The sequence below is a fragment of the Ranitomeya variabilis genome, chromosome 2 (genome assembly GCF_051348905.1).
Source record: "Ranitomeya variabilis isolate aRanVar5 chromosome 2, aRanVar5.hap1, whole genome shotgun sequence".
NCBI classification, from domain to species: Eukaryota; Metazoa; Chordata; class Amphibia; order Anura; family Dendrobatidae; genus Ranitomeya; species Ranitomeya variabilis.
In genome coordinates, this window is record NC_135233.1 from 1,052,687,275 (window position 1) to 1,052,702,867 (window position 15,593).

At 42.4% G+C, this 15,593-nt stretch overlaps 1 protein-coding gene across 2 annotated transcripts in view; it reads right to left on the reverse strand.

Moving 5' to 3' along the window:
- Positions 1-2,331: 2,331 nt before the first annotated feature.
- NT5C1B (5'-nucleotidase, cytosolic IB) overlaps positions 2,332-15,593 on the reverse strand; it is a 46,370-nt gene continuing 33,108 nt past the window's right edge. For both annotated transcript variants that reach the window (XM_077291473.1, XM_077291474.1), the window contains exons 4-7: positions 14,622-14,751; positions 11,922-12,044; positions 8,931-9,115; positions 2,332-6,768 (exon numbers count right to left, since the gene is read on the reverse strand). In XM_077291473.1, the coding sequence (XP_077147588.1) occupies positions 6,310-6,768; positions 8,931-9,115; positions 11,922-12,044; positions 14,622-14,751 (897 nt within the window). In that variant the 3' untranslated portion in view covers positions 2,332-6,309. The remainder of the gene's footprint in view (positions 6,769-8,930; positions 9,116-11,921; positions 12,045-14,621; positions 14,752-15,593) is intronic.

Genomic DNA, 15,593 nt, shown 5'->3' on the forward strand with positions numbered 1-15,593 from the left:
CCCTACTGGGTACACCTTGTCGCGGTGGGATGAAGACCGTCCTGACTGGGTACACCTTGCAGTGGCATATCTAGGGGGTCAGCCGGGGCATGTGCCCGGGCGCAGCCGGCAGGGGGGCGCAGACGGGCCGCCAAATGTGGCATTCCGCAGTGTCTCCCCCGGCGGCTGCATTCTGCCGCCCCCGGTCTGCGAGTCAGCTGTTCTCTATGCCGACTGTCAAGCTGACAGCCAGCACAGAGAACCTGCAGAGCGCCGGCTCCCAACATGTGTGGAGATGGAGGGGGGCCCCTGCAGGGTGGCTGCGGTGGGCAGGGAGAGATCCCTGCAGCTCCGCTGCCTACAAGACAAAATAGCAGCGGTGCTGCAGCCATCTGTCTTCCTGCCCACACTTCCTCTCACACAGACGCGCCGCTGGATGACTTCATCATTCAGTGGCCGGCTGTGTCAGAGGAAGGCAATGGAGATGCTGCGGCAGAGCGCGAGGAGAGGTGAGAGGAGTGTGTGTGTGTGTTGTGCGCTGCAGGGGAATGTGCAGAAAAGTAAATGGTGTGTGTGTGTAGGGGGAGGAGAGGGCAATGATGGGAATGATGGGAGAGGAGAGGACAATGATGGGGCTGACGAGGAGAGGGCAATGATGGGGATGGTGGAGAAGGAGAGGGCAATGATGGGGATGACGGGAGAGAGCAATGATGGGGATGGTGGAGGAGGAGAGGGCAATGATGGGGAGAGAGCAATGGTGGGGGAGGAGAGGGCAATGATGGGGCTGACGGGAGAGAGCAATGATGGGGATGGTAGAGGAGGATAGGGCGATGGGGCTGACGGGGAGAGAGCAATGGTGGGGGAGGGGAGGGCAATGATGGGGATGGTGGGGGAGGAGAGGACAATGATAGGGCTGACGGGGAGAGGGCAATGATGGGGTAAGTGGAGGAGGAGAGGGCAATGATGGGGCTGACGGGAAGAGAGCATTGGTGGGGGAGGAGAGGGCAATGATGGGGCTGACGGGGAGAGAGCAATGATGGGGATGGTGGGGGAGGAGGAAATGATGGAAGTGGTGGAATGGGCAAAGATGGGGATGGTGGGGGAGGAGGAAACGATGGATGTGGTAAAAAGGGCAATGATGGGATTGGGGGGAGGAAATGCTGGAGGTGGTGAAGAGACCAATGATGGGGTGGAGTAGAGGACAATAATATGTGTGTGGACAATTTGAGTGGGGATAGGGGGATTTATTATGTGTGGAGAGAATTTGGGGATGGGGCAATTTTTCATTCAGGAGCATTATAATGACACTTCTATCTTTAAGGGCATCATGTGGAGATTTTCTGCAAAAGAATGGAGAAGATGGAAGTCTGCAGCGATGAGCTGTGGATGAGAAAACGCATCATGGGATCTGGACAAGATGAAGAAAAGAAGGAGAACGACTCCAGAGGCGACGTCATCTATAAGGTACCGGGATGTAAATGTTATTTGTGATACTAACTAACTCTCATGTTTTTATTTATGTTAGGAGCATTAAAGGGAAGGTTCAGGTTTGTATTGAGTCTGCACACATTCTTTGTGACTGCAGACTTCTGAATTATCACAGTGTGCACTGCTCGCTGTCAGGATTCTCTCGTGCTGGCGATTTAGATACATGCGGTCACGTGCTGACTAGACGTGTGGCCTCACTCAATGATAATTAACTGAGCGAGGCCGGGTACGTCTAGTCGGAATGTGGTCAGAAGTATACAAATCACATGCTTGTGCTGACATGACTGTCCATCGGCAAGGGAGAATCCTAAAAGTGTGCAGTGCATTTGTTGAGAGAATTCAGAAGTTTGCGATGTCAGGATTCAGCTCTGCAAGTGTCGTCACATGGACACTTCACTCATATGCGATTTTCATACTCGTGGTCCTGTGACAACGAGCTTCTATTCCTGCTTCTCTGTTTTTCACTGAAGATTGAGAGCATTAGGGAGAGGAGCTCGTCGGTACATGACTAAGTGTGCAAATCGCATATGTCCTTGGTTGGGTGGGGGGGCGCCAAAATGAATTCTTGCCCCGGGTGCCAGAGACCCTAGATATACCTCTGACACCTTGTTAAAGTGGGATGAAGACCCTACCGCCTGGGTACACCTTGTTACGGTGGGATGACTATTATGCTTTTTTTTAATCAAAATAGTGTTATCTAAGTACCCTATGTTATTTACATCTTTTATTACTGTTTCCTTTTTTACTTACTGTAGGGTATACTCTATTTTTTTTTCTTGGCTTTTGCCTGTGAAATGGCCTCAGTGTGAATGTGCTCTTAGGTATTTCACGTATACCAAACACAGAAACAAAAAAAAGACACCAGAAATTTACAGATTTTTATTCTAAAACAGCATTACAGAACATAACGTGTGGTGTAGAAAAATATTTTAATCCTCCCCTCCCCAAAAAATATATGCAATATTTAAAGATGAAAAAATAGGGTGAAAAATACCATTCATTACACATTAACATTTTAGGGATCTTTGGTATTTTTTTCTGTAAACATTACCGATTGTGTTAAGTCCTGGATAAATAGCTTATGTTCCTATGTCCATTATTTACCAGCTTCCACCCACATATATTCTATATACAGTGAATGTTGGTCAGTACTGCAAATGAATTGCATTGATGCACATAGTAATGAATATTGGCGACCAAGGACCAGCATGTCTCACTGCACCAGTAACTATTCTGCACCATAGTAGCTGAGTTACTGGGATGCACTTTGGGACACTTTTTTTACAGTAATAAGTCCTTTAAAGAACAGAGTAGTTGTACTTTTAACTAAAAAAACTAATGTATACAGCAAAAAATATGTACGTATGTTTATACCATGTAATGTGTACATTACTTACTGTACTGTATTACTGTACTTACTTACATTACTTTTACCCATCGATTACCCTAATAAACAGCCCCTCAGTGCAATATGCGGTTTACTACCAAGCCCTCCTCTGGATACATGAACAGAAAATGGAATACAACTTTGAAGACAAATTTACTTGTAAGGCTAGGCTTACACCATGTTCTCCTCCCTGCCCTGCTCTCCATTGTAGCTTCCACCTGAACAGCTGGAAAATTCAATTCAGGCATGCCCCTGATGTATCCATTGACTTAAAGGAAATCTGTCAGCAGCTTTATGCTATGTAATCTGAAAGCAGCACGATGTAGGGGCAGATACCCTGATTCCACCTATGTATCACTTAGTTTACTGGGTGCAGCAGTTGAGACACAATCACAGTTTTCTCTGCTGAAGATCTAGCAGAGCTCAGAGTGCAGAGCTGTGTATAACCCCGCCCATAAAACTGATTGGCAGAAAGCCGCCAATCAGTGCTGGGGGAGTGTTTGGACCAGGAGGCACTGCACACCTAGTCCTCTAGTGATAATCTCCTGCTGATAAAACACTAATTTTATTAAAATGCAAAACACAGCCTAGTAAGTGACACATTGCTGGAATCAGAGTGTCAGTCCCTACATCATGCTGCTCTCAGATTCCATAGCAAAAAGCTGCTGACAGATTCTCTTTAAACCGGCATGTAGACTCTCAAATATGAAACATTGGATCTTAATTGGCCTTATTTCCTTGTCAGAAACAATAATACAGTAAATTACTTTACTCTGTCTGGCAAAAAAAGCCAAAAAAGTCCAGTTTCTTATTTTTCACTTCAAGTAAATGGATATGTTAAGGGCTATAACTGCAGACTACTTTTTGGCTAATTAGATGGAGTGCTCCAACAGGGCCCTGAGTGGGGAGGACGACGTGGGGTGAATCCTACCTTTATCGGCAGCTGTAATATCTAACATATATCCCCTAAAGGGTTTTGCATCTTTGAACAATGAACTAAACAGCTCAGCCTAAAGTAAAAATGCAGTTATGGTGGAGTTCACTCTTCAATACTGTTTACTTGTTTAGAAAGTTTATTTTTCACTCTGACAAACCCAGTGCATAGAAGAAATAGGTTACACTAATGAAAATATCACCAAGGAACCTGCCTAAGGAAAAACAAAGAAGCTGAAGGCTCCAAAACTACAGAGACTCATCGCAAAAGGCACTAGAGACGCCACCACCTGGATGGTCCTAAGGAAGGTCATGGACTACTAGTTTATAGTCCGATTTTAAAACACCATATTGTAGGGTGTGAAAAATCTAAAAAAATAAAAATCATTATCCTACCACCGGGGCCAATCTATTTGTATTCTACACTTCTAGACAGTTCTGTCAATCTTCCTAAGGGCTCGTACAGACTACTGTATTTTCAGATCGCACTCGGAACAATGTCAGTCTATAGGACCATGCACGTGTCCGATTCTTTCCTTGGACAAAGCCTGAAGGAAAAAATAAATTGCAGCATGCCCGAGTTTGATCAGATATTCGGATCATACTCGGCCATGCAAGTCAATAAGTGCATGGGAAACATCTGACTGAACTCGGATGACATATGAGTGCAGTCCAACTTCTACGAGCTGAGAAGCTGGAGACATTTTGTTTTCCAATCTTCCCCTCATGTGAGAGAATCAGATGACAAGCCGGTCAAAATTTAATCAATGTGATATACCTAGAGAGAATATACAGTCATCTGCACCTGCACTAAATACTTCCCATTGGCCCAATTAAAAATATCTATCCTGTTTATAGCCTTAAATCTACAGGGACCACATGTAATCATGTCCACCTAGCCCATGGATCTCCAACCTCCAAATTGGAGTCCACTGTCTGAGACGATTAGCACATTTTAATTTTTGTTTATTAGTGATGAGCGAATGTGATCGTATCAGGTGTTATCTGAGCATGTTCAGGTGCTAACTGAATGTCTTTGGCATGCTCGAATAATATGTTTGAGTCACTGTGCCTAAAAAACAGGCAATCCCTACATGTGTTACGGCCGTTGAACAGCCACAAGACATGCAGCCGCGGGGACTCGAGCATATATTTTGAGCACATCGAAGTCACTCGGTTAACACCCGAGCATGCTCAGATAACACCTTATCCCAGCACGTTCGCTTATCACTACTATATATATATATGGGGACCAGGTGAAAAGTGACCAGTTTTGCTCTGGTTTTATTCCCGTTGCGCTCCTTAGTAATCCGTTTAGTTTTTTTTGGAAATCCGCTATAAATTTCCAGAGATATGGCTAGTTTTTATGGTCTTTACCAAGAGGGCGTTGCTTTCACGAATCGGTGTCTTTAGGCAGCTTCGCATTACTACCTTGTGTGCACTTGGTAAAGACTCTAAAAAATAGCCCTAACTAAAAAAAAAAAGATTTATCTGATTGTTAAAAAACAAACAGAAGTGGGAGTAAAATAAGAACTAAAACTGGCCACTTTTGACCAAGAGACAGATGGAGAAGGCTCCCTCAGTCATCCGATTATTGCCTCTGTGGCACTCCAAGTGCCAAAGATGAGGCATAATAGGCAGCCTATCGGTGTAACCCTGACAGGCGTAATTTAGTATTAACAGCCCAGTTCTCTCGATATTATTGACAATAACTCTCAACATGCTTCGAACTATTATAAAGTCCTTACATTATACTGGTACGAAACGGGTTGTATGTTGAGTGTTATTGAACATCATGAGAACAGGGCTGGCTCATTTTTTAAGGAAACTCAAATGGCATTTAAGAAGTTGCTGGACCTTGATATTTCTTGTAAGTTTGTGAAGCCAATGAGCGGGCCAAGCATTTCAGAATACAAGCAGGCATACTTGTAAAAAGGTTGGTGAGCATGACAATAGATTCTGCCATATCATGTACATCAGGAATTGACGGAATTTATGGCACAGAACCCATGAAAAGGGGGTAATAAGAAAAAGCGAAGTCAAACTCTATTCACCCTACCGCTTTCTCTGTACTTATTGGGTTGGTGAACAACTAAGAAACTATTGGCTTCAACTTAATAAAGGTTTATGGTTTTGTTTCTGTCAAGGAATTTCCTAATTACAAAATATGAAGGACAAGAAGAAAAAAAAAACACCAATGTTCTCCAAGTTGAACTAGAAGAATGACGGGTGGATCCAATAAATGGCTATTTTTGATGTAGGAGGCAATAATTGGCCATAAGTGACCTGATTCCTCCATGTGGGCCAGATCCCTGCTGTAGTGCCAATACATCTGGGCTTCAAGGATGAGTTGATGTCTTACCAATAGTCGGCGTTGGAGACACACATGCTCATCCATACCTTCCTCAAGACACAATGACCAATTTCTTACGTAACTCAAACAGTGGATGGGATCCTTTTTTTATCATAAACTCCAAATAACCCAAATTATTTACATAGAAGAGAGCCTAAGCATGGTATCTCTATTTCTTTTCCGCTTCCTTCTTGGCTTCTTCCTTTGAGGCTACCTTATTTTCTGGTTCCTTCTTGGCTTCCTCCTTTAAGGCTGATTTATTTTCCTGTTCCTTCTTGGCATCCTCCTTTAAGGCTGATTTGTGGTACTTTTGACCAATCCCGTAGGGAACATGAGCAGCAATAGTACCCAGTTCGTGAGCACCTTCGATGTGAAACATCTGGTCATCAAAGAAAAGATGAGGCCGAATTTTGTCTAAAATTGGTCCTTTTGGGGCCCCGGCAAGGAAAAGTGCTTCATCAACCTCCAGACCCCAAGCACGCAAGGTCTTCAAGGCTCGAGCACCAGAGCTGGCAGCACTTCTGGCGGTGACAAGATAGGTCCTTATGGGGCACTTCAGACGGGCATCTTTAGCGTAAAACTTCCTTTGCAACTTCCCCAATGCTTCTAGAAAGCATTTCAATGGACCCTGTAGGAGACATGGGTATGTTTTCCATTAGACACTATATACATTTTTTTTCTCTGTGGCGACTACAACATTTACATCTATTGAGATTCTGGGCAACTCGGGTTACAAAATCTCAAGCACATTGCAAGGAATAATCACATTATAATTGTAATATTTGCTAATAGAAGCTGCTTAAAGCAGGCGGCCGGGATTGTGTAATGCTGTCTGGCACTGGGCACAGACTTGGCACCGGGCACTGTGGCACTAAAATCACATAACAATTCTGCTCCAGTGTTGTGAAAACGTAGAATAACAAATACTCGGAGCGTCGTGCGATACTGGCTACATTGTACCGGTCTCCGCTAAATGAATGCAGCCCGTAGTCACAACATTGCAGGAATTAGCAGCTTCGGCCCTTACAGGACTTGGAACCATGTACGAGTGACAAACAAGATGTCTACAGTGGAGGAACCGGCCTCGTCCACAACCGCTGTAAGATGTACAGAAAACCAGCGGCATAATCTGTCCATAGCTAAGTGGTGAACGCTCCAACGGACTCATTCTGAGCGGTCCAAATGCGAAATGATAGACCCTAATAATCCAACCCCTGCAAGATGTCCGCTCCCTCTCTGAAGAGGCAGACGTATTAATCGCTTATCTATCCTGAATGAATCCAATAGGTTCCTTACTCCTATTTATCTACCTATTAGTGATGACGAGCAAATGTGCTCGGATTAGGCGAGCAAGGGCAAGCCAAAGAGCAAGCATGCTCGGATAACACCTTATCCAAAAACGTTCACTCATTACTACTATTATTTCATATCCATCCATCTATCCCATAACTATCTGTCTTAAAGCTATCCAATAAGTTAAATTTATTTCATATATTTCCGTTATCGCTCTATCATCTACCTAATATCCATCTACTCTTGAGGGGTCATCCATGAGAAAGATGGGTCCATCTTGTTAATCATAATTTTATACGATGCAGTTGTCCTCTCTTTCGGCCTCATCTATGGTGTTATTGAGCTCACCGTGCCCCTTTGTGGTCTATGAACAGAATTTTATTGTCAGGGATCTATTATATCTAAAGCCAGGTGAGAATTATAATAATTGCTTATAGCTACTGATTAGTATCCTGATCTCATTCTTCCCGAGATTCGTCACTGCTCCATTATTTCTTCACGTCAGTGTTGATAAATCGGCCTCTCTGAATGTAATCAGAGCTTTTTTCAATTGTATCAGCAGTGGATTTACCCAAAAAATAAGCTCAACTACTTTCTAATATATTGTTTTTATTCTTACTAAATACTAAGATATTAGCTCGCTGCCAGTGAATAGAAGCACTACTATAATCCTATGCTGCATAATCAGCCGAAAAATGGCCAAAACCCAAGACTGATAGATTGTAACAAACCATAAAGTTGTACTGCTGCTGTTTTAGCTCACAGAGCATGGTCTACTCCAATAAATTGCATCCACTTCTCAGCTGAGAGCTGGATACGTTCATTGTTTCACGCTGTGTTCTCATTCACTGACAGCAAAGAAATATCTTTAAAATGGTGAGGAATTAAAATACAAAAGGTCCTGACTACTGATGAGCGAGTATGCTCGAGTTTCTCGGAGCATGCTCAGGTGATCTCCGAGTATTTTAGTGTGCTCGTTAATTTAGGTTTTGTTGATGCAGCTGCATGATTTGCGGCTGCTGGACAGCCTGAGTACATGGGGGGGTTGCCTGTTTGTTAGGGAATCCCCACATGTATTCAGCCTGTCTAGCAGCCGCAAATCATACAGTTGAGGTGACGAAAACTAAATTTCCGAGCACATCCAAATACTCGGAGATCACCCGAGCAAGTATACTCACTCATCATTAGTCCTGACTCATTAAGACTGCCATTTTGCATGATAGTATTAAAGAAGAGATGGCTGGAGTAGGATGCTCCAAATTGATGATGAGGCGTGCACTTCTTAATGAATCTGTGCACCAGGGGTTCTAGTACATTTGCGCAAATTTGTTTGCAAAATTTCAAGTAGTTTTACCCTAGAATTCTGGAGAAAATTTTGGTGTGAATCGTGGTCAAAATCTATTAGAAAAGTTCAAAAAACCTTTCATTAAATAGTAATATATATGATACAGAGAGCTCGGTTATGTCCCTACAGGTAACTTGTACAAGACGCCGTACCTGCGCCAGGGGTTTGTTCTCAAATTGTTTCTCGTGTTCAAAGAAAGAGTCCAAGCCTCTTTCTTTAACAATTTGCTCAGACTCGTCAGAAAACAGGACGGCGTCCCCATCAAAAGCCACCCGCAACTCCTTCTCTGGGAGAACGACGTCTCGCTTTGCAATAAACATGGTGGCGGCTGCGATTCCTGAAATGAGAAAGTGAGTAAGTTGGGTAAGTACAATAACACAGCCGCTAAGATCAGGTCTCCACGCTGAAAGCATAAAATTGTATTATACTATAGTAGTTGTCCATATCTTTTATCTCACATGTTTTTATCTACTATTTTTAAGTCCATCATATCTATCCTTTCTCTCGATCCTCAGCAGTAATGTGTGGAGGGGTCAGCTGTAGCCCCTGGGCTGGCCGGGCAGACATGGCCTCTCTCACGTAGCGGCTTTCAGACCTCCTGTTGTCTGGCCTGTCAGAGGGCCTGAATGAGCCTCCTGTTTGGCCCTGACCCTGACGGCAGAGGTTTACGCCACAGAAGCCGGGCCGGCGTGTGTCAGACCCTCTGATGGACCTTTCTGTGGAATATGTTGCTACTACAAGAGTGCGGCGGTGCCAAGAGAAGGATAACAAACTATGTACACAATAATATACGCGTAAAAGCTGTTACACAATCCCAGCGAGTGACTGACGGGCTCTGGAAAGTCTCCAAAGTGACCCGGCTTTCACACTCCTCAGACGGACACTTCCTACAAAGAGCTTCAGGACGAGACCAATTTAGAACCTAATTATGAGGAGCAACTCTGGGCCTCAGGCCGCAGTCACACTAGCGTATAACACGGACGAGTGCTATGTGAGAAAACATCACCTAGCACTCGGACCAGTATTAATCTATGGGGCAGCTCACATCACCGTTTTTTTCCTCAGGCGTATTCTATGTGTGAGTGAAATCGCAGCATGCTGAGACTGTACGCGTATATCGTCCGAGTCTCACCAATGCAAGTCTATGGGTGCGAGGAAAAATCGGACACCACAGGGACCATCCATGTGACTTGCTAGAAATACGCACATATTTTCCTCATTTCAGCCCCATAAGCCATTAAATTTATTGGTGAAAAGCAGTGAGAAATATAAAGCCATACGCATGTCATACGGATTCCATATGGATGTTGTACGGATAAATAGATGCGAGGAAATCGCATTATTGCATTACAAACGCATTACACACGGATGACTATACGGACATTTGTGCGACTCTCGGACGAGAGAATTGGACCGATTTTTCATACATTAGGTATGACGCCGGCCTTAAAGTGGTCCTCCAGTAAAGTGGTCAGCCTTTTTAATTTAATGGTTTTTTTTTTGTATTTTTAACATTCAGGTGTTTTAGTACCTGCATTTTTATTGAGTTTTTAACATCACAAGTAAATTTAATTCACGGATCATGTGATTCCTAAACTCCTCACGGAATCGCATGAGCTGCAATATCAGAAACACAAAAAAGTCTTACATGGCTTGTGTTTTTAAGAAAATTAAAAAAAAAAAAAAAATTCATGTCTGTGGGAGAACATTGCCCAAAACTGACAGAAAACACATCAGACGTAGAGCATGCTGCGATTTAAAAGATAAAAAAAATAGCCACAATCACAAAAAGCAAATAACAAAAAAAAGAGACAAAGAAAAAATAAAACTGTTTATATATTGAGTTATATAAATTACTACCAGACTCCTAGCAAACATTAACTCGCATAAAAAGGCCAAGAAACACCCTCAAAATTGACACTATGATGCAGTGTGGAAAGGGATCCCTAAGCTATGTTATGGACAAAAACCGATGGAGGTCCACAAGGAATCATGGATATGTGAACTGTCCTCTAGTCTAAGGGGAATAATAGTTTGCTTATCGGGTGATTGGCAGCATGTTTCCACTGGCCAATTATTGGAAAAAAAGGCATTACTAAGAACATTCAGTCCTGATAATTGGCCAGTGTAAATATACCCTGAGGCTGACCATACACATTAGATGGCGTCGGATGATTATTTGGCTGGCAGCCATCTAAACCGACTCTCCCATACACAGGAGCGCTCCGGTAGTCACTGAGAAAGCCGTCAAATGACACATCGTCTCACAGCTTATCTCAAGGAGAACAATGTGATTGTCAGTCCGAAATCGGACATGCGTCATCGACATCTCTCTTGACCATCAGTTAATCCGTTGATATCATCAGGTTTAGCCTACATTAATCTAATGTGTATGGGAGCCTTAAGGATTACTACTTTGAAGATGTAGTTGTTAAGCAGTAGGCTGCCTCTACCATGTAGGAGGTTGGACATGATGACTCTTGAGGTCTCTTCCAACTCTAACATTCTATATAGAGTCCCCCAATAACAACACCTGACCACAGCTGTGTAAGCCTCACCTTTTCCTCTTATATCCACCCTCCACATTCTTCCGATACTGTAATCCGATATATACAATAGGTGGGCTTTTACCTAAAGCATTGTGCAAATAATGAATGTGTTACCCCCCCAAAAAAAATTAATGAGCTACAGAATTTTATGGCACCGGAACAGACATAACTTGTCTCCATAGGTCTGAGCGAGTCAACATTCTCGAAGTAGTCACCGACTAAAGTGAAATCAATGACCTCTCGCTGACCAGTCGCACACAAATGCCCCTGTTGTGTCTACTAACAGAAGAAAATGAGAGATTTAATTTTGAAGCATGAGAAAATGAGATGCGGAGATGAAATACAAGACCCAGGTCAAGTGCCTGGAGGTGAATGAATAGGGGTCTTGTGAATGACATGGAGAAGGCAGGTACCAGACACCTCCGGTCACACAAGAAGCTTCACTTTACACTGGTAGGGCCGGAGTTCATTGAGCATGCCCCATGACACACTGCCCTAGTGATCTGCATAGGACTGCAAGGAAAAGACAGCATTCATTCACAGACTTTTCCAGACTGCGGCAATTTACTTTCCTGTTTGGAGAGCGATCCTTACCTTCCTCAATGGCCTCTTGTACCTTCTCAGAGTCTGACGACAGGTACAGGTTGGTGAGGTACGCCTTCAGGTACCCGATTGGGCTCTTCCCTCCTGTCATGCAGAATCTTTCAATATTCAGGTCTAAAATAGAAAGGGTTAATAGCAATAACATAAAAAAATGCAGAATTTCAGATAAACTCGCCAGAACAAATGCTGAAGAAAGTTCCTCAGCGGTGATGTCTGCATGTAAGGCTCAAGGCCAGAGACTGATGGCAGCAATCACATGGGAGAAGGACATCGCTGGCTGAAGGAAGGAAACAAGCAGGGACCATTGGAGCATCAGAGCTGGGCTGGCGGAGGATTGAGCAGGCGAGTGGTGGATAGGTTTTTATTTTAGCACATTTTCTGCTTTCTACCATTTTTTAACCTCCTTCCTGATATCCGTTTACATAGCACATGTCAAGTTCAGAAGTATGAAGCCGCGTGTGCACCATAACAGTGAGTGACAGCTGTGTTACACAGCCATCACCTGCCACTAAGAGCAGTGATCGGAGCTAGCTGGGGGGTCCCGATGAGTTGCCAAGGCAGTTGGGGCCTACCGAAGGCCACCATTACTGCCATGTTTGCATGACAATTATTGCTACATTCATTATATAATGTAATACTATGGTACTGTAGTACATAGTCCACTAGAAAGACTAAAAAAAAATAAAAAAAATTTAATCATTGTCTTTTTCCCAATAAAGAAATACAAGATCATATTTGATATTGTTGCATTTGCACAAGTCAAATATATCAAAATAGGAAATTATTCTAACTTGTGCAGTAAAAAATGAAAAAAACGAAACCAGTGTGGCTGTTATTTAGTCGTGGCACCCACCCTCAAAGCTAAAAGCAGATCAAAGAGCTGTATGTACCCCAATAGTATACAAATAAAACTACAGACAGCCAGGAAAAAATAAAACAATTTTTCACGCAGGTCTATCAACCCAAAAATTAAAAAAAAAGTTACAAGTCTCAAAAAATGGTAAAGCAAGCTAACTGTAAAAAAAAAAAAAAAACCCTCTACACAAGCCATTGTTATGATCATCCTGACTAGAACAGTAATGTTGCCAGGCCATTTTTACCAAATGCTGACTACGGTAAAATCAAACCCCCAAAAAGACAAATGACAAAATTGTTTTTTTAACCTTTTCACTGCAGTTTGATTTTTTTTTTCTGTTTTTTTATTTATTTATTTTTTTTTAACTTTTACAAGGTAAAATTAATTGTGTTATTCAAAACTACAGCTCCTCCTGGATAAAACAAGCCGCATTTGCAAATTTTGCCACATATGGTTTCTGCTCAAAAATGTGCTAATTTTGCCTCATCTGTGTCTTCTGTATCCCTTTAAAAAAGATGAGTGGAAGGTTTTGATCCCACAGATTTACTATAATTTACATAAGAAATTATGGCACAAATCCATCCCAGTTCACAGGCCCCGGGACTTTGTTGTTTCTCCACTTTCTGGGGTAATTTGCTTCTTTTCTAAATGTTTGCACCACTTTTTAATTTCTCTTTCTCTTTTTGATTTTTCCACAATAAATGTTTTTATCCAGAAGTTTTAGACAGATTCAAGAAATGCGATTTTAACTAAATGTCACATTTTTTTTTTTAGCGCATCTCATTCCAGTCCTCCACCTCTGGAGGAAAGCAATTTCCAATTTGGTGCCCTTTTGCAACTTATTAAACGATTTGCTTCGTTTGGTGCACAAAAACGGGTTAAAGAAAAAAAAATTGTTTAATTTGCCCCAAATAATGACCCACTTTAGCCGTTTTGAAGAATTTGGTACAGAAAACCGTCAGCGATTACCACCAGACAAAACGAAAGGAAAAGTGACTCCCATAAATCACAAATGATGAATAGAGACCCATAGTTTTAATGACTTAAGGACAAAGTTGCCTATATATATAATTTTTTTAAGACCTAGATTTGGTGCATCTAATTCCGTCCAGGGCACTGTTCGTGAAACACCAGTATTAGTGGATTTTGTCTGAATGTTGCAGACCAACAATTGGGCGGAGAAGTTCCAGGTTGTAGTCGTAGGCGGCGTTTAAAAATGATGAATCAACTTTAGGAAAATAAGTCGTACTTTGAAGCTAGAACTGGAAACATCAGGACTTGTACTGTTCTCATCCGGATGGTGGGAGCCCGGGGTTTACTTTGTGTTTGACTTGAACTAGCATCACTTGAGCTTGTTATTCTTCACTTCTTGACATACTGTAGGTGTCATGATGAAAGTCTTCGGCAAGACCACCCCGGGGGCAGATACCGATCCTGATTAACTCCATCCAACGCTCTATTTGCTAACCTCACATTTTCTAAGCCATTTCTTCCCCTAGCTGGCCATCGGAGGGTCTCTATTCTTTTATATCCCGCAGGACCCACCGGCAAGGGGGAGATGTCATCATTACTCACTGCTTGGGACATCTGCACTTAATCCTCCTGTATCTTTTAAAATGGGGATGGGGAGTGTTTTTTCAATGGAGATAGGGAGCCTCACCATTCAATGTGACAAGTTAAGTCTACTGTTCTGGAATGAAGGCTGAAAAATGTGCATTGTCATCCATACCCTGACATAGGCAAATAAACATCTGGACATTAAAGAGGCATCATATTACACAGAGACGAGGCTGCTGCTCTCTATCTGATCTGGAAATAGACATTTATATACTTACCGTAGTGATTGATGCTGTTTATGAGCCGTACGCCGACCTGGGCATGGTTATTGGTCATCAGTACAATATCAAAGAGCTCCTCACTCTCCGGATAAAGCAGCCTCAGCTGCTTGTTCACCTCTTCCACCGCCTGTGTAAGGGGACATGAATGATACATATGGGTTATGGGATGACGAGAAGTTCGCAAAACGACTCCATCATTGATAACTTAAACATACATATGGGCGCTACTAAAGCCACTAAGAGAAAGCAGTGGGAAAGGATAGGAGGCTATGTGTAAAAGTTTAGGAAATTGTGGTCATGGTTGGCTAATCAAAACAGTTTGTGTGTAAGTATTTGATAAATGAAGTAAGAAAGAGGTTAAACTTTCAGCTCTGAACCTTCCATAAATCTGCTGGTAAAGCTGAATCGTTTTCATATTTGCTTGTGTACAAATGTTAAAGGGATTGTACACTTTATATATACCCATTCAGCTAAAAAAAAAGAAAGGGTCCAGAAAATAAGCCAATAACGAGAAGCATACGAGACAAAATATTGACCATTTTCCATAATTAATGGATCCAATTTTCCTCCATTTTTGTTCTGTGTGTATTTTTACCATCACAGACGATTCTTTCTGTGAAGTAAAACATTTCACTGCCTGTTTTTAAGCAATGTTTTACCTCACGGAAAGAATCAGCTGTGATTGCATGCTGTAATGTCTGCATACTCTCTTTTGTGTCCTCCCCTGCCCAGGAGCTGTGGTATGACCAGACCATGTTCCTGCACGGTCAGACAGCCATTACAAAGTACACAGCAGGGGCACATTTATAAGATTATTTTTTCAAAACATCCAATTATGGAACTTAATATTATTCAAAGATCTATTGATTAAAATTAACTTTGTTCATGAGAACATATGTCCGTCATCCGGGCACTGAACCAATCACTGTATATTATATATTTTATTTCCTGGCTACAAAGTTAATGATA